General features: G+C 38.8%; 1 protein-coding gene across 8 annotated transcripts in view; it reads right to left on the bottom strand.

Annotated features, from left to right (window-relative positions):
• GALNT13 (polypeptide N-acetylgalactosaminyltransferase 13) overlaps positions 1-20,780 on the bottom strand; it is a 431,005-nt gene that overhangs the window by 222,681 nt on the left and 187,544 nt on the right. For all 8 annotated transcript variants that reach the window (XR_013634409.1, XR_013634407.1, XR_013634408.1 and 5 more), the window contains one exon: positions 8,031-8,211. Coding sequence is in view for 4 of the 8 variants with exons in the window: in XM_073305505.2 (XP_073161606.1) it covers positions 8,031-8,211 (181 nt within the window). In the remaining 4 variants the exon portion in view is untranslated. The remainder of the gene's footprint in view (positions 1-8,030; positions 8,212-20,780) is intronic.

Raw genomic sequence — 20,780 nt, 5'->3', positions numbered from 1 at the left:
ATGGGGGATTTCAACTATCCCCATATTGACTGGGTATATGTGACCTCAGGACAGGATTCAGAAATAAAGTTTCTGGACACCATTATTGACTGCTTCTTGTAGCAGCTAGTCTTGGAACCCACAAGTGGTAATTCTTAATTTAGTCCTAAGTGGAGAACAGGATCTGGTCCAAGAGGTAAATATAGCTGAACCACTCAGTAATAGCAACCATAATATAATTAAATTTAACATCCTTGTTGGAGGGGAAATACCAAAGAAGTCCACCACAGTAGCATTTAATTTCAGAAAGAGGAACTACAGAAAAATGAGGAACTATCGTATACACTCGTTCATAAGCTGAATTGTTTTAGTAAGAAAGGGAAGCATCAGAGAAGGCGGTCGGCTTATGAACAGGTATAGAGAGGGAGAGGTGGGACACAACCCCTCCCCCCAACGGGGGGCGGGGGGGGGCAAGGAGAGGCAGCAGAGCTAGAAGCGAAGAGGCCGGGCCAGAGTCTCTCCGCTTCTGGCCATGCTGTTCTTCCCCAGCCTCCGAAGCAGCTGCAGCTCTGGGGCTAGCAGCCTGCGGCCATGCCGCCCAACCTGCCAGAGATAAATGCATATTGGAAAACATAATCCCAACTTTACATACAAAATGATGGGGTCTAAATTAGCTATTTCCTCTCAAGAAAGAGATCTTGGAATCATTGTGACCAGTTCTCTGAAAACATCTGCTATATGTGCAGCAGCAGTCAAAAAAGCTATCAGAATATTAGAAACCATGAGGAAAGAGAGAGATGATAAGACAGTAAATATCATAATACCACTATATAAATCTATGGTTTGCCCACACCTTGAATATTTCACGCAGTTCTGGTCAGCCCATCTCAAAAAGAGATAGATTAGAAATGGAAAAAGGTACAGAGTAGGAGAAATTAAACAGACTGGGACTATTCAGCTTGGAAAAGAGATGACAAAGGGGGGAGAGATGATAGTGGTACTCTCTGATGGACCGCAACCTTGTTGCGGTGGAGAGGCTAAAGATCCTCGTCTGGAGTGTTTATACTCCTGATAGGGTCCCCCTTGGTGAGCAGGTCTGAGGCGAGGCTCCTGACTAACCGTGGTCCAAACTTCAAAAGACCCCAACAGCGGAACAGGCACATATAGAGGACCTAATAGTACCCTGCAGCTGTGAAGGCTGCAGCAGGAAGGAGGCCCTTGGATCTCCTTGCCACTGGATCAGTGTTTTCCTCCTGTCAAGTTTTCTGTGGTCACTGCCTGCGCACCGGTTTCCCCACGTTAAAAGATTTCATGCACAGGCCTCTGCCAAAGGGTTCACACCCACACAAAGTCCTATGGCGACAGACAAGTCATGGTCATTTTGTGCTTGGTTGAGACAGAAGTGCATTTTGACAGCAGTGGCTGTGACTGAGCAGGACTTTTCAGGGGGAAGGGGCTAGAAAAGGTGCTCCAAACACAGGCTGTCTCTCACTCCTCTGACTGGATGGCCGTATCCAGTGGGATCACTCAACTCTGCAGCTGAAACAAAAGATACAAGACAATGAATTTTGCCACCTGGACTGTCCACACCCTTATGGACTCTTAGCACAGCGAATGTCCAGAAAGAAGAACTGACATAATTGCCAGAGAACTGACAAGACTCAACATTGGCATTACAGCTCTTAGTGAGACCCGCGAGGCCGATGAGAGCCAATTAAAAGAGGATGGAGGTGGCTACACCTTCTTTTGTAAAGGACAGCCACCCGAAGAGAGATACATTCACGCGATTGGATTTGCCATCAAAAATAAGATTGCCAGTCAGCTTTTGGAGCTTCCCGGGAGGATCAACTAGCATCTCATGACTTTTCAGCTCAAGTTTAGCAACAACCAATATGCCACAGTCATCAGCGCATATGCCCCAACACTCGATGATGAGGAAGACAATAAGGAGAAGTTTTGTAGAACTCTTGATGCAGTCCTCACAACCACACTTAAGGCAGACAAATTCATCCTCCTGGGAGATTTCAGTGCCAGAGTCGGACGGGATTCCCAACTCTAAAGTGGCACAATAGGCAAATAAGGGGTGAGAAAGGTAAACCCCAATGGTATTCTCTTCCTCAGTATGACCTGCTCATCACAAATACCATCTTTAGGCAGAGTAATACATTTAAGACCACCTGGAAACATCCTCTGTCCAAACACTGGCACCTCCCTGACTATGTTATAGTCAGAGCCAGAGACTATACTGACATCATATAACACAAGGTCTGAGAGGTACCGATCGCTGTTGGCCAGACCATCAATTAGTAAGATCAGTCATAGAATATCAGGGTTGGAAGGGACCTGAGGAGGTCATCTAGTCCAACCCCCTGCTCAAAGCAGGACCAATCCCCAACTAAATCATCCCAGCCAGGGCTTTGTCAAGCCTGACCTTAAAAACTTCTAAGGAAGGAGATTCCACCACCACCTCCTTAGGTAACGCATTCCAGTGTTTCACCACTCTCCTAGTGAAAAAGTTTTTCCTAATATCCAACCTAAACCTCCCCCACTGCAACTTAAGACCATTACTCCTTGTTCTGTCATCTGCTACCACTGAGAACAGTCTAGATCCATCCTCTTTGGAACCCCCTTTCAGGTAGTTGAAAGCAGCTATCAAATCCCTCCTCATTCTTCTCTTCCGTAGACTAAACAATCCCATTTCCCTCAGCCTCTCCTCACAGGTCATGAGTTCCAGTTCCCTAATCATTTTTGTCAGGTACCTGCAGCTTGCTCCACCACACCGCAAACACCCAAAGACTAAGCAAAAGCAATATAATGTCAAAGCACTTCAAGACCAAGCCAGCTGCAAGACATTCCAGCAACATCTGACAGAAACTCTCTAACCTGCCTGACAAAATCATTGACATTCAAGAGCACTGGGATCAACTTAAACACCATTCACAATGCATGTGCTGAAATCAAAGGATATTCCACTCATCAGCACCAAGAGTGGTTTGAGGAAATCCTAGCATTAATTCAACAGAAAAGAAATACATTTTGTAACTGGCAAATTGATTCCTCTAACAAATGAAAACATGAGGCTTATCACCTGCTTAAAGCCAAAGTCCAAAGGAAGCTACATGACATCAAAAACAAGTGATGGCAAGAGAAGGCCTCTGAGTTCCAGGGTTTCGTAGACCAGGATGACATGAGAAGCTTCTTTCAAGCAACCAAAGCTATGTATGGGCCAAGCTCCAAAGCCCAATCCCCTTACATTCTCAGGATGCCTCCACCCTCCTCAGGTACAATGCATCCATTAAACAACTCTGGAAGGAGCACTTTGAGAGTCTACTAAACCACAAATCCCTGGTCTCTGAAGACACCATTGAGTTTATTCCACAATTCTCAGCAATGGAACACCTTGCTGATGCCCCATCTTTTGAGGAAGTCCAGCATGCCAGCACTCAAACAAAAAAAAAATCACAAGACACCAGACCCAGACAGCATCCCAGCTGAGGTTTTTAAAGCTGGTGGAACAATGCTCCAGCACAAACTTTGCCAACTCCTCGCCAAAATCTGGACCTGCGAAGAAATTCTACCTCACTTTAAGAACCCAAACATTGTTACATTAAAGAAAGGGGATATATCTTTGTGTGGGACCAACAGAGATATTACTCTCCTCTCCATCACTGGAAAGATTCTTGCCCGTATCCTACTAAACCGCCTCCTCCCCCTTGCTAAGGGACTCCTCCCCAAACCACAGTGTGGCTTCAGGCCACCCCAAGGCACAACCGACATGATCTTCGCAGCACAACAGATTCAGGAGAAGTGCAGAAAGCAACACCAGGAACTGTTCATAACATTCATCGACCTAACCAAGGCCTTTGACTACTAATCGTGATGCCCTCTGGAAGGTGCTATGTAGGTTTGGCTGTCCACAGAAATTCATTTCCATCATCGGACTACTCCGTGATGGGATGACTGCCAGCATTCTGTGCAATGGCTCAGAGACCGAACCATTCATCATTCGCACTGGTGTCAAGCAGGGCCATGTCATTGCTCCAACACACTTCTCCATTTACCTTGCCGTGATCCTGATTCTCATTTGCGACCGCCTTCCTGATGGAATCGGGATTGAGTATCATATGGATGGCCAACTTCTCAATCTTTGATGTCTCCAAACAAAATCTAAGATCACAAGAATTAGCATCACTGACCTTCAGTATAGAGAGGAGTATGTCATTCTTGCACACACAGAGGCTGGCCTGCAAAGTACCCTAAATCTTCTTGCAGATGCCTATCACAGCCTAGGTCTCTCTCTCAACATTGGGAAAACCAAGGTACTCTACCAGCCCTCACCTGCACAAACTACCTGTGGACCATTTTGCATACCTTGGCAGCCACCTCTCAAAAACAGGCAACATTGACACAGAAATTGAATACAGGATCCACTGTGCCAGCACATCCTTTGGAAGACTACTCAAACGAGGATCATAGTGGTCTATAAAATCATGAATGGTGTGGAGAAAGTGCATAAAGAAGTGTTATTTACATCTTCACAGAACACAAGAACCATGGGTCATCCATTAATAGGCAGCTGGTTTAAAACAAACATAAGGAAATATTTCTTCACAGAATGCACAGTCAACCCGTGGAACTCATTGCCAGGGAATGTTGTGAAGGCCAACACTATAACTGGATTAAAAAAAAGATTTAGATAAGTTCATAGAAGATAGGTCAATCAGTGGCTATCAGCCAAGATGATCGGGGATGCAACCCCAGGCTCCAGGTGTCCCTTAGTCTCTGACTGACAGATACTGAGACTGGACAATGGGGGGCTGGATTACTTGATTGCCCTATTGTGATCAATTCCTTTGAACCACTTGGCATTGGCCATTGTCGGAAGACAGGATACTGGGCTAGATGGACCACTAGTCTGACCTAGTATGGCCATTCTTATGTTCTTTTTGACTGAACTCCTGAAGTCCTGGAATATTCAGGCAGTGAAAGCGTGTGTGGCACCAATTAGGCTTTTAAAATGAATGGATTTGGTTAACAGTCTAATACACGGTGCAGAGGATTAGACACAAAACTCCCAGTGATAATAGGATTTTGGAATCAAATTCTTCATGAACTATTGTGTAAATTTTATCCCGGGGATTCTGTTGCTGTAGACTCAAGGTACATTATCAACACGAGAGTGGGGAGACTACTGAGAGATTCATGATAAAACATAGCAACAGCACCTTCAGTTTATGACTAGCCAATTCTTTCAACATTTTAAACAATGATTTCTAAAAGCTGCAAAATATAATGGGCTTCCAGATGTGAGGTTCTGGCTTTAAACAGATATGATTTGGAATCTGTGATTTTAAGGTATTAATAAAACCATAAAACCAAGCTTGTCTAAAATGTAAACCACCTTACACTGGCATTAGATTTTATACAAAAAAAAATCTTAAAAATGTATTATAAAATAGATTTTAACTACCCTTATTTTTAGGGGGGGGGGGTTCAGCCAAAACATGAAAACACAGGTTTAAGCTCACAAATACTTTAGCTCATAAAGCCTGTGGCAGCTTTCAGGAGACTGGCTACTACCAATCAAGAAACTATTTGAAATAAAAGAGGGGAAAAAACCTCTTTATCTGAAACATTGACTTGCTGGTAAACACTTATTTTTTCTGATCACAGCCACAATTTAAAGTTTTCAATTATTGTCTTTGATGAGGGGGGAGGGAGGGAAGAGTTTTCCATCTGAAAGGTTGGCAGTTCTGTAAAAACTAGTTCCTTTTTGAACCACTAGGTTTAAGCTGAGACAGCCAATATGCCGAAAACCGCCACAAGCTTTAAGAGGCTACGGGGTTGTTATATGTTTTATAAAAAGCTATGGTAATTTAATATTTTCATAAAAGAAACTGAAAATGGAATAAAAGGGAAAACAAAAATATGAAATACATTTTAAAATCACAGGGGAAAGAAAAAAAAACTCATGGGACTTCACAGGTACATCTTTTATGCACACCAAAGCAAGGGTTCTAATCTGCCTAGATACAACTCATCTCAATAAAGGACACATTATATTGACCAATCATACATTTAGTATGTCTGATATTCCATAACAACAGGGCTGCATGATAGGAAGAAGAAATTTCCTAGGATAACTTCATTATGGAACTCAGTAGGGGAGCAGAGAACGGGGTCTATCAGGTCAAAGTTTCCTCCTTTAAAAATATAAATAAATCAAAAAGCACTATGATGGAAGAAGGCATGATTGCTCATGCACTTGCACAGACAGAGTACAGAAAAGCCCTGTCTTAAAGGTGGCTGAGGATGGGGTCCTCCAGCGTCATTACTGGTACCAAGGTCAGTAGCACCTGAAATGGTCTTGAATTATTATTTTTTGGTCAAAAGATTGCTGATTCATCAAAACCTAAGCTTTTCACTGGAACATACCTGTTTTGACAAAACTTTTGTCAGGAAAGGTTTCTCAGGTCCAGGACGAAATTTCTGGTCATACTGAAAAAGAGACAAAGACCCATCCCAGAAGATCCAAAAGTCTAGAGGTCAGGACACTCACCTGGGATGTGGGAGAACAGCATCCCAGGTGAGTGTCCTGATGACCTGGCTACTGTGGATTGGGTCTCTCTCTCTCTCTCTCTCTCTCTCGTTTTTCACAAAACACTTTGAAAAGTTGCTGTTTCAGCCTGATGTGGAATGGGAACATTTCTGAAATCCTGAAAAGTGATGTGCGACAGGAAAGCCTTATCCTGATCTACTCTAAAAGCACTTCCCCTCCAACCCAAATCTTCTTGGGATGAGAAGGGGAAGGACAGGGCAGAGGCTCGACATTCATTCCCCCATCACATACAGCTTTGCTACACCAGTGTGTCAGGGAGAATATGCTGTGTTGGACATAGACTTGTCACAATGCACTCCTTCCCCATGGCAGTGGTGAGACCAGAAAGGAGACTGTGTAAGAGTCTCCCTCTGGGCTTCTCAACAGAGCTGCGCTCCTTGCTTGAGGCTTGATTTTAACATCACAGTCTAGCCCTTAATAAATGCAGTAACACTGAAGATACTATACCTTCCAGGTGCTATAAACACCAACTCTTCAGCTGATGTCTTAAATGACATTTTTGACACGCTTTAGTACTTATGTCCTTATATTCTTATTTTTGCTATTTTATATGTTTTTGAACCAATAATTAAGTGACTCTTATTGAAAAATGTTGCATGTTTTGTTCATAAGGGAAAAAAATACTGCATATTTACTATCTGTATACTCTGTGATCCCTGTCAGTTGATTGTAAATGTACTTACAAACATTTGTGCAATTATTTTTACATGTTACTGAAATATAAAAATCATAAATACAAGAACATGTTTAAAATACAATATTTTACATACATTACTCATATCTGTTGTACAGGCATTTCAATTTCTGTATGATAAGTTATAGCAAGATATGCATTATCTTAGAATCATTCCTTCATTTCATGATTTTCTTGAAGTTCTTACTCTGGACTAAGTGAAAACATGAGTCTTCTCCTTGACATGCATAGAAGAGAGAAATATTAATGGGAGCTATGCATGTACATCAAATGGAGGAATTAGACTCATGTTTTCACTTTTTAATATTTTGGCTCCCTGATTGCCAGGCCACTGAGTACTGCTATAGTCCAGTGAGCAATGCAGAACAGTTCTAGAGCTGCTCTAACTTGCACCAGTTGCAACTACTTCCAAGGGATCACCAGAATGCAAGACTGATCTGACTACATCCTCTTTTTCTTAGAGTTAATAGAGCCAAAGAACTTTCCCACTGGTTTGAAAATAACATGCTAGAAATTATCTCAAACAAGACTTCTTAAGACCTTCAATTTTTTCTAGACTTAAATAGGCAATATTTTTTCTTTAAAAAAAGAATATAGAAGGATTTGACACTTGAGAAGGAGATGCAGAAAGAACTCTAACTATACTCTCCCACGCCTCTCACTCACATACATATATAGGCATATTCATTTTTCAGATAGATCCACATTTCATAAAATGAACACAAAATGATTTCTTACCTGGGGATATTATATAGAAGAAGTCTTTAAACTCATCCATCCAGACCTCTGCTAGTCTCCTGTTGTTCTTGTTGATTACATGTCCGGTGCCACCAGGAAAAGTGTAAGGGGTTGCCTTACGGAACACATGTCCAACATGAGAGCATGTTACAATCTCCAGGGAGCCTCCACACTGCCAAATCTGAAATTAGGCAAAATATTTTAAAACTGTGTATGAAAAGTATCCTGCAAAAATTCTGTTCCAAGAAGCAGCCAGCTCTAAGAAAACATTTGACAGATGACTCCTTATTTTGTTTTTTCATCCCAGAAGTGTACAGAGATTTACACATCAATTTTTAATGTAATTATACAGGTCAAATTTCACTAATGATAAAGTACGTGCAAGACCATAGACTTCTGTCATCTTGTGCAAGCTTACCTGACTTGTAGACTCAGCCCTATCATTTTAGACACACACACACACACACACACACACTTTTTCGAGCACCCTACATTATAAATGGTGTAATTATGCTATGCACTAATATTCAATTCAGGATGTCAGTTGTTCTTTTCTTTGTAATGATTTTGAGTTTCCAAGAATTTCATTCTGCAATTCATAGCGTTTTATAACAATAGAAAAGAGCATTGGTAATTTTTACTGGCATCGTGTTTTTTTGGCTATTTAGAAGATGGTACAATGGTCCTTGACTGTAATATTATAGGTATAGATATGCATATACACAGTCACCATGGCCATCATCCTGCTACATACATGAAGCACTAGGCCCAAATGTATGCTCTTTGGCTCCAAAACCAGTCCCTATCTGTGGTGAGATAGGCAGCTCTGCTACCATAGACTAGCAAGAAGAAACCTATACACACAAAAGAAAATCTGATAATCTCCATGCAATGGAAATTACTGGTTTACTTAAGTCCTGGAGCCAAATTCTACATTCAGTTACATCAGTGTAATTCCACTTATTTCAGTGGGATTGCACTGGTATAACTGAGGGCAAATTTTGGCCTCAGGCTTTCAATAGTCCATCAGACCTGCAGACGTAATTACACTGAACAGCAGCAAGTTCTCACAAAACAAGATCCACCTGCAGGACCAAAGTAATTTTAAAGTTCCAGGACTATACATAGGTTAGCGTATTATATGCTCTTGCCTGTAATCTTGCTGTTCCTCCCCAGTCTCCATGCAGGCGACTTGGGGAGATAATAAATTCTTCCTGTCTGTCTCCTTCTGCTTCCCAGCAATGTCTCTGGAGCTGCCAATGAGCCAAAATTAGGGCATCAGCTCTCAATGACTCATGTATGTTCCTATTTAAAATGTTAACTTTTTAATATTAGAATCTAATAACCTAATATTTGATTCTGTGCAATAGACCTCAATGAGAACAGTCCAACAAATCAGATTTTTCCCCTTTCTACTTCTTGTCTTTTTTGGCTACCGAATAGTAAAAAAAGCACTGGAAAAATTCAGAAGTCTTTAACATCTCTTTCTGGGGACTCAGAATTCACTCCTACGTTTCAGCATCCAGTAGCCCTGTAATTTGGTAAAAAAAATATTCCACGCGGGTCACAGACCTTGCCGACCGATTTTGAAACTGTTATTCACAGAAGCATGGAGTGGGGGGAAATGAAGGGCAAGGATGTATCAACAGAAACTTATCTGCAACCTTCAGTATGTAGTGCTACTGCCGCTGAATAATCTGGACTGACATGATTCCAGAAATGGCGCGAGTTTAGTGGGGTCACCATTCCAATGTAGACGTTTCACTCTATCTACTAGTTACCTCTGCATAAATCGGTGAGGTGGTTACTACACGTATACTTTTCAGTTTTTCACCTCACAATGCACTTAATCATATCCCTCAGAACTACTCCCTTCTCTATGTTACCTATATTATGTAGTTTCTTTGGGGCTCATACTTAATTGACATTCATTCCCTTTTTTGCTGTAAGCAAAGAGAGCGGCCACCGTCGAACCCATCCACCTTCTACGTCCCCTGACAGTATAGTTTATGAAGTCAATTTACAGCACTTCCTGATCACTAAAAAAAAAAAAAAAAAAAAAAAAAAAATACAAAAACTTTCTGGCATCTTTGACATGAAAACTGTTACATTTTTGGATTTAGTACTCCTTGAAATAGACATAACATTTAAGAATGAACTGTATGAATAGAAATGTTGTTGCCATAGTAACAATATAGCTCTTATTTAATTAAAGCTAAACTCTTTTGTATAATTTCATTAGTATGCTAATGAACGTATTCTGGTGGGATTAACAATGACAACAACAAAACATTCTTGCGTTTAACATCTTGTGTTTTATATTCAGTGACAATTAGTCAGTATAGATGAAACTTCAAGCTGACATACTACAGAACAGTTGCTAACTTTTTTAAAAAAGGGAATTAAATTTACATTACTGTATATATTTACAAACCATCACCAAAACAATATATTTCATGTATTTCAACATTATGCCTCTCATTAAGCAACAACACTGAGATACTTCTCTAGTATCAGATTTTCCATTCCTCCCCCTGCTGATTATACTGTCCATCAGGAAATTCCCAAAATATTTGTTTTAAATTTATACTACTAACTTTTGCTCCTGATACAACCTCCTCTCCAGTAAACTTGTTACAGGACTACAGAGGTGTCTAGATGCCATGGTGAAGAACAGCATTTTAACCTTTCAGTCTTTTTTTTTTTTTTTTTGTAAACTGCTTTTAAGCATTCATAGGGAAATTGACTACTATTAAAAATGTAGTATTTAAACTATATGGAATCTGTGTAGACATGACCAAAACTGGGGTGACAAGCAACCTGTTAATATTTTGTTTTGATCACTGGTTAGTCATATAACTGCACATGAACACACCTTTGAGTTGGAAACAAGTATGGTATTCATGTGCAATTATATGACTAGCAATTGAACTCTGCTTCACAATACAGCAATTATATTTTGCTGACTAGCTACAATTCCTTTTAACTTACTGTATAGCAGACCTTTAATTCAATTTTTTTTCTGGGAGTGCTGGAATTTGTATTCTACAGCTTCCTTCAAGTGAGGGCATGTAAAAATGTAATAGGAGAGAGTCTATTCTTGAATTTGTTGTTGTTATCAATCCTATTAATGCCTTGCCTCCATTACTGTAGTATCTAAGTTCCACACAATCTTTTAAAGTATATTTATCCCCCCAACATCGTTGTGAGGTAGGGAAGTACTATTATCCCAGAATCTTTTAAACGAGAACTGACTATTGTATTAACAGTGAGAACTGACTGGATCAATAAGTTAATCCATTTATTAATGTTTGAATATTGGTGACATCATAGCAGAATTTTCAGAAGCCTTCATGAGCCATCACTAATTTTGAACGCTTAGCAGCGACCTTTCACTGATCTGCCGCATACCATCCATCCATCCACCCACTTGCTACTCATCCCCTACTATGAAGGCCCTTCACCATTCCTTCCATAACAATTTTCTCAAGGTTATTTCCATCTCTGTGCCTAATGTGACCAAAGTTTTTATGTTTGTATCTGTTGATTTCCGACATCAGGGTTTGCTTCTCTCCAACAACATTTCTAATATAGGCATTCATTCTTTTTTTTCCCATCCAAGAGATATACAAGAGTCTTCACCAAAACATTTCAAAAGCTTCAGTTTTCTTCTTATCAGCAGCATTAACTTCCCACTATGCACATCCACAAATTGCTATGGAAAAAGTTAGCCTTTTCACCAGTCACACCTTTGTACATTTTGAGATGTCATGGTTTTTCCACACTTTCTTAAGGAAGGTCAGCCCAGGTGGTCTTCTGATTTCTTTGGAACTGCTGCCTCGGTTGTATAAATATGATCCCAGATAATTAAATTCACACCTCTATAGCTTGTCCATTAATTGTAATGTCTGCTTGCATCCTGTTTTTGTTAGTCATGTTTTGTAATGGCAAGATGCTATAAACAGTACAGTTTAAGGCTAGGAGGGGAGTAAAGTCCAAAATCAAGAGTCCTCAACTGAGACATCCCTGCTGCTGGTGTCAAAGAACATCTAAGCCAAACTCACCTGCGTGCTAGTGTAAGAAGTGACCTTTCAGATGTTTAAAGATAATCACAAACACCATGAACGGTACTGGGAAGCAAATAAGAATCCAATGCAAAAAACTTTGTCTACTGTTATATGCTCATCACTGCCTCACCTCCTCTTGAGAGGCAGACAGCTAGATTCCACACTGCCTGAAGCCTCTTGTGGTCTACAATATAGCACTATAGTGTTTCATCCTGAAGGTGACAAACGTGTGAACGACAGTGGTAATGCCCATATTAGGAATGACTGCAGTTGCATAGATGATAAAAGACATTTTGGGCCAAAGCTGCTAAGTGAGAACAGCACGGGACCAAAGCATCCCAGAATACAAACCAATTTGATAAAAGATGTGCACATCTTGCTGATAAATGATGGAGATCCTGACTTATCCCACCACTTCGTGTTTTCTCCTTCCACAAAGCTTCATTTCTGTCTTGTCAATACCAAGTCAAAGCAAGATCACTTACATTCAGGTCCCTGTGTATACACACCAGCAAACAATTTATGGATGCCCAGAAGTGAAATATCTCCTACAACCATTTGTCCTTTAGAGCATAAATTACTCTGATCTATTTAAAAGAAGTCACATGATTTGATTCCATTTTTTAAACTACCCTTATAGTTGCTGAGAACAACAATGATACTATTGGTCTTTGTACTGACTATTGCACTGCAGGTAGAATATCCAGGTCTGACAGTATAATCATATTTAGGCTGCTATAGAATTCTCCAACAGTTACCATGGATACTTAAACTTGACAATTTAATAAAAATTCAGTAGATATTTGATGTCTGGTAGATCACACTGGGGCAAGCAAGGCACAGTCAGCTTCTTACTGCCAAATACTCATCTGTTGATACAGCTGCTTTACGAATTGACCATTCTAATTTCCAACCTTTTAAAACAGAATCATATGACTGAAAACAACGGAGGTTATTAGAAATAACACGTCTTAATTGTTGGTGAGAGCCTCATTCTTGAAGTCACAACTCTTCTGCATGCTTAATTTCTCTTTTCATGGTGAAAAAGGCATTTTAGGTTAAGATTTCAAGAGATCCGGATAATGAAAACATTTTATATGCATCAGTAATCTGTTTCACAGGATTTTAGAAAGGGAAATTAATACTTTTTTTTTTTTACTTGAACATGTTTATCAGAGCATGTATTGATGGTTCAATTAGATCATTCATCAATCACAGTTTACACACAGGCATTGAAATCACAGTACAAAAAGAGATGTTTTCCATCACATGAAAATGACTATAATCAACACAAGAAACAGCTGCTTTGATAAGGAAATATGTAGAAAATTTATTTGAAAATAGCCATTAATAATAATAATTAAAATATGCTGTAATAATGAAATTAGCTATTTCAATGTCCTTTTGATACTTCCAGCTAACTTTTCACAAAAATGAATCTGAGGATGAAGTATAGATAGAGGTGCACAAATTTACTTTTAGAATAGAGCTTAGGTGCACAAACCTTATTGCATGCCCAAAGGAAAGAGCAAAAATAAGTGGGAGTCCTGAGTTCAGGGATGTATATTAAAGCATGTAAGCACATGTTCAGTGCGTTCTGGGTACAAACTGTGCTCCTAAAATTAGTCAGCAGAGTTGAACACTTATGGAATATTGAAAAACCCTTTGGGCTAGTTTTTTAGAATGACTGTTTGACAGGTAATTAGAGAATCAAAATTACACAAACACTTAAAATAATTTTCAGTGTCACCATCTACTTTAGTTTTACTTCTGAAAAGTAAGCATGCATGCAACTTTTCCAGCCTCACTACGAGTTACACTGGCTCACATTATTTTGTCCATAATTATATAGTGCAGCTTAGGTCTTTTCGACAGCTAAATCAGTGACTGTGCCTAAAATAGTGTATTTAAACATTTAAATCACCTGTGTAATCACTGCAATTTTTCAGGTGCAAAAATGAAGACTCAGATAAAGTCAGATTAAGGATCTGGAATTAATAATCCTTTCTGCACATTGGAATAAGCATTACCCACATTAGTCAATGGTTGTATCAGGAAAGCAAAATCCAGTAAAGTGGTGCAAGCTAAGAAGTAACATATAAAAGAGCCTGAACACGGTACAGCTGTCAGACATGTCCTTGGGCATCTGAACAGTGGTCATGTGTTTTTCAGTGTTTGCCATAGTTAGGCATATAGTAAATGGGGTGGGTTTTGGTTACTCAGACCCCCTTACTGTTTTTCTGGAAAAGGCTCTATTCTGCAGTGCTGTGTGGCTGTTGCATAGTGATTTTGATGACTGCTATAATGTGAGAGAGGTATTACCCAAGTAACACAACTGAATTAAACATGCTTTCCCCTCATTGATTTATTTGGATTTCTACAATAATAAAAAAGGTGTCTGTACAAATCTCTAGGCACACACAATACTAGGCACAAAAACAAGATTAAAGAATATCTTATTCTCAACACAGTATGAGTTTAATTTTCTTTAGCCTTGACATGCGCCATTTTTCTAAAGAACAACCCATTTTCTGGCTTAAACTCCCTATTTAATGCTCCACTCACCTCAGAAAAGCCCACCTCCTGCTATTTAAGGCTCCTTTTCCACTATGAGGGGGCTCTGGGCATTCCCTTATGAAAAAAAAAACCCTACAGAACTGAATAAAAAATGAAAAATATTTGAAACATCCTGTAGAATTTAAGGGAAATAAATCCTTGCTATAGAAACTCCCTAGAATGGATTTTTAAAAAATCCAAAGAAAGAACGTAATATAGAATAAGATCCTAACAGGCTTTAGAGTAATTCCTATAAAACTCTATTAAGTGTCTTCAAAACACTGGAGGTTTCATCCTTACTAAATTGCTTAGAACTTTTTAAGAAAGGTCTCAATTATGCACTTCGGCTAGTTACACTATTTAGGTGCTTAATTACACTCACCTAACTGGTTAAAAAATCTTTTACACCACTGGACTATTTACTCCTGAATGGCTAAATGTTCCACTTTATTTTTATATGGTGCAGTGAGCAAAGTGAAAAATTAGCAACTCCCAAGCCTTCACTGTATGCAATCCTCTTGTAACTATAGCATGTTGTTTTACAGCATAAGGCATTTAGTGAAAGATGAATGTGACAACTCGTGATGTGTATACTGCTTTGTTAAATCAGTATCAGAAAGCTATACAGGAGACAGGTGGGTAAAGCTGTAGGCATAAACTGTACACTACAGCAGAGAGACAGAGGGATAGATTTAGAGATATTTTCTTTTGTTAGACTAAAGTTCTTTATTCTGTGTTAAAGGAGATATTGCATCATATTTTGCCAAATTGCCATTGTTCTATGACTTGCTACAAATAAAATCATTAAAGAGAAAGTACCAAAGATCAGTAGCACAGCTAAACGATTATATTGATTTATTTGAAAATACAAAAGTCATATTTAGTAACTTGCATTACCATTATCTTGTGGAATATTTTATGTGGAGTTGTGTGACTGTTTTCCCAACAGAATACCTACACATTTCATTATGTATCATTAATCTGTATTATCTGAGCTAAGCCTTGTATTGTTACTGCAAGTAATAAGGGAAATAGGATGGCTCCAATCTGTATTTTTGTGGAAATGAAAACTTTGTGGAACCATTCCATTTGCACACATTCACTCCACAGCTCAAGGATCTCTGTGCAGTGCAAATAACTCCAGCTGGGTAATTCAATATACTAAATATTAATGTCTACTGATTACACTCCTAAGCCTTTTCTGAAGTGATGAAAACACTAGTCCCAGTTCCTCATCCATCAGGATAAAAGCAGGTTATTGAATACTGATGCACCTTCTTGAAGCCAGTTGAATAACAGAGAAATCAGCTTACAAATTAGCTGTAATATCTAGTCTAGATTTACTGTGGACAAAGTATTGAGTGAGAAAGAAGCCATATAGTCCAATTAATCCATTTAATATTTGTGCTTATAGATGATGCCATCTTCACCAGGAAGTGGGTGGACAGGCAATGGGACTCAAGAAAGCAGTTGTAGACATCAGCCCAAAAGACAATTGTAGTCTGCAAAACTTTTATAAATAACCATTAGAGGAGATATTTAGTGATCCTGATCCTTTTGTGTTTGCATTCCTAGGGTGGTGCCTTCTTAGTCAGAAATGACACCAAGAATGCACAGTTTGTTCTTGTGATTTGGGAAGTGAAGGACCCTCAGGGTACCCTTTCCCTCTCAACTCGAACATTGGATGAAAAGAGAGAGAGGTATTAGAAGATCTGAGAGATGTTAACAATGCCAGTTGTGGCTGACTCCTACTCACAAGACTTTTCTCAATTAAATGTTTGGTTTTGAAGTTTTTCGAGGACAACACAGGCTCCTGCAGCAAACTTCCTGCTTTACTATCATGTTCATCATGCTTCTGGTTGGTACACACACACATATCTTTGACTCTCTTGGGACAGAACAATAATTAGTCTATCTTTGATTTCCTGCAGCTTTTGAAAAATGTTCTTATCCACCACAATTTTGTTTTTGAAGTTTTGCTGATAATTAATACATGTTGAGCTTCAACGGGAGCTAAAGCCAGTCTTTGGTAACAAAAAGTCTGCTAAGGGAATATGCCCACATCCTACCCTTCAGAATAATTAACTTTCAAGTGGTCTTGTTTCCATTTTAGGCTCTATGGGATCATTTTCTGACAAAGAAACATTAAGGAAACTGTTTTGCCAAGGCACCTTTGAGATTGAAATCTCTATGCCAAGAAAAGCAATGTAGTGCATGCTTGCTCTCATAGAATGATACAACCATTACTTTAATGATGTCTCAAGTGCACAGTAACGAACAAACTAAAAAAAAACAACCCCAAAATATAAGTGCTCCTTTCATCTGAGAAGTGTTTTTATTAGAGTACAATCTGCATACTATGGAGTGCATTATTGCATTAATAAAATTTGTCTCTCTCTTCAAATAGTTTTCTAACATCTTGACTCCTTCATCTGTACATTGTGGCAACCTTTTGTTCATTCAGATCTAAAAAAGAAATCAGCTTGGCCACCTCAAACATGGCCGTAGGGACTCTTTTTCTAGAGGAGGGATTCCAACATAGCCACGATGTTATAACCAATTGGTACAAGCATGAATAAGTCAAATGAACTGTTAGAATTCTCCAAGTCTATGGCAGAAAGGGAAAATGGATGGCAGTAAGAGATTACCATTGGTAAATTATGAAGGATGTTCATTCAGGAGAAAAAGACGCACACACAAAAGAGTATTAACCCCCTTGAGGCTGTAGGAAAATAGTGAAGTAACAAGAAAATCATGTCAAGCATCTATCAAACCAAGAGTCCCAAAAGTACATTTGCACTAGGACTCTACATTTTTTGTTCATTTTGCACCAATGCAACTCAGACCACGGTTAGATGAGGCAATGATAAAAATGCCTGAATGTGCTATATTAGTGCTTCCACTGATGCTAGCACCAGTGGAGCTGAACTGGGGCTGGAGAAAGTGAAAAATGTTGACAAGCCCTCGAAGTTTGCCATCTATTTCCAAAATGTATTACATGCTGCATCAATCGGAGCTTATAAAGATGAAGCATAACAGGATAATATGCACAGTGACAAAATTATCTTGAGTGTAAAAACTCTTCTACGCAAAAGGGAATGGATGCGCTTTATGAAAGAACAGACCAACAGATTCCCAGTTCTGTAACTGACAGGTAACAGTTGGTAGGTGTCAATGGGCACCTATTATCATCATATTTTGCATCTGAAGAATTAACAGGCATGAGTCAGCACAAGGTTAACTAGTCTCTCCTTGTGTTGCAGAATGAATGACCATACCTTCATATGTACTAGCATACACCTTTCTAAGTGTATATGAGTTGAGGTAGTCCCAAGACTTACAAATCTTATCCATTCTTAACTTCAAAAGGAAAAAAAACACTTTATTTTTCAAACTTGTCTTGATTATTGGTAAAGCAGGTCAAAAAATTTCTAAGTTTCAATTTTTTGACAAGAGAGAAAGAGAGAGAGAGAAAAGGGGATAAACGTTTTGGAAAAAAAATTTCACGAACATTTCCCCAAAATTTCAACCCATTTTAAGCATGTGCTTACATGCTTTCCTGAATGGAGTGTTTGACTTCGTTTGGACTACTCAATACTTAAATTCTTTCACTGAAGCTATGTTGATTTACCCCAGCTGAGTATCTGGCCCTCAGAGTGTAACTCTTTTTGAGTTATACCTATGAAAACAAAAAGGTAGCCAGAATTTTGTTTTTTTCATATCCAGAAAATTGTATATTTCTAACCTTTCCTGACTCCAGAAGAGCTGAAATGATTTTTATTATTTAACTTATAAATGTTTACCTTCAGGTAAACAGCCTCTAAAACATCTGCCCCCAAAGTGACTGTTTTGTTATGATCTTAGATCTGACTTCTCCTTTCTTAAGCCTTTCATTTTCCTCCCTGTCTTTGTGGAGACAAATTCTCTTATGCATCCGATGAAGTGAGCTGTAGCTTACGAAAGCTTATGCTCAAATAAATTTGTTAGTCTCTAAGGTGCCACAAGTACTCCTTTTCTTTTTGCGAATACAGACTAACACGGCTGCTACTCTGAAACCTGTTAAATATATATATGTAACTCTGATTTGGGGCCTGATCCTTTTGAAGCCCATTGTTTTCAGTCCCTTTTGTCAGAGAGATGGACAGACATTGTAATCTGATTTTCAAAGGTAATGAGTATCCCCAGATCCTATTTAGTTCAAGTGCTCAGCATTTCTGAAAACGTCCTATTGTTTGAACATACCATGCTCACCTCTTTGTAATCATCCAATTATTGTTCTTCATAAAAAAAATTCTATGGAGCTTGCTTCCCCTCCAATGTGGCAATATAGGAGTATAAAAGGGATATACAGGGCTAGTGAAGATTTATCCCCTAAATTTATTCATAAGAGTGATGCCACAGAATGTCCATCATGGGGCAATAGGATAAAAAGGGATTGTTTGGTGGTAGGTTTTGAACCACTTACCATTAACTTTTAGATGCTAGCTAAAACTAAGCTCTGGGACATGTATTCCAAAAATAACAACATAATTAAATAGTATGACACCAACTGGTAAAAGCCAGAAAATTCTAACTTTGGATTGACGCTCCACCTTTTCATTAGGTTTTGCATCTGTTTTCAGCTTTAAGTGGGGATTCCAATCACAATTTTTAATTTCTTAGATTCTGATAGCAAGTGTGTCATCATTAACATTATTCAAGCCTACTGCTTATTATGTGTTGGTAACTATTCACAGACCAAAAATAACTCAATGGCAGGCACCTGTAGGTCTTGAGATACCCAGAATATAGTTTTACATTCAGCATAAATTCCTCAAACAATAACATGAGGAGTCTATAATCAGAAGCTTGCAAGAGGAGAACCTATATAGAATTCTGAAAACTTCCTCGACAAAACTACATCCTGGTGGAATTCTCTAGAGGGAAAGTCCACCACAGATTTGAGAGACACAATGTGCCAACACATATTACTGCTAGATGACACAAACGCTTCAGATTATGAAATATTCTTTTAAGAAAATGAACAAACATTCACCACTATCCCTGGCTAGTTGTCTTCACAGACAGGCCAAGCATTTCACAGGTGAGGAGACTAAACTTCGCTCTCACCATAAAAGGTAATCCCTCCAGAACAGATAGAGAGAGGCACATTACTGAGCTAACATAAGTGAAGGTTTTGTTGTCTCTTACCATACTGTGCTCATTTTGTGACTAAATACTGATTCAAGCCACCATAACTATCAGTCTGGCATCTTCCAGAAAAAAAAACACTTGCATAAAATAAATACTGTAAACCTTGGTACCATTAGACAAGGCCTCACCTGCTGGTACCCGTACCATGGTAGCTACATCACTAGTTTTGAACAGAGCTGGTCAAAAAGTACAGAAAACGTCATAGAAAAAAACAAACTAGAAATGTTTTCACCAGCTTTAGTTTTTAATTTGTTCCCATTGGTATTTTATCAATCAATTCCTGCTTGAGGTCTAAAAACTTTGTTTTAATTAGGTCACACTTTGCCTTCTTTTAAAATGTAAAGGCTCTGAATACCGAGAAATAGCATAGTATTAATGCTTTCCATTTCCATGGTAATCTCATTGCATTGAAAACATATTATTTTATTTCTATTCTTGATACCTTGCTCTCATTAGTTTGTTCTTACTTTTCAAACTGGTGATTTTTCTTGAAGTTTAAATGTCTTCTGAAGTAAGACATGAAATAGCTTTTCCTAATGTGATGCCTGGAGAGTTCATCAGAAAATTCATAAGCTTATTTTGCCCAGTTTTAATGAGTAAGGAATATAGCTCTGTTTGCGAAGCTCCCTCTTCTCCTTACTACCAGTGCATCTTTTAAAACTAGCACTTGCGTTACTGCCCTTGACCATTTCAAATATTCTGGAGTGGCATTTTTAATCTGAATTTGGAATTTAGTGTCTAATGAAATAGTCCCACAATTTATATACCATGGGCCAAATGCTGAGGTCTTTACTTAGACCAATTCCTATTAACTTCCCTGAATGGGAGCAAAATACAAATTGAGCAAGGACCTCAGGATTTGATGGTATATATCTAAAGAAAGTATTAAAAGGGGGAAAAAATGCTATAAACTGATGCTCTGCTCTCCAGAGAA

The sequence above is a fragment of the Lepidochelys kempii genome, chromosome 11, assembly GCF_965140285.1.
Source record: "Lepidochelys kempii isolate rLepKem1 chromosome 11, rLepKem1.hap1, whole genome shotgun sequence".
Classification (NCBI taxonomy): domain Eukaryota; kingdom Metazoa; phylum Chordata; order Testudines; family Cheloniidae; genus Lepidochelys; species Lepidochelys kempii.
Note: the sequence above shows the minus strand (reverse complement) of the source record. Positions and strands in the feature narration are given on the sequence as shown.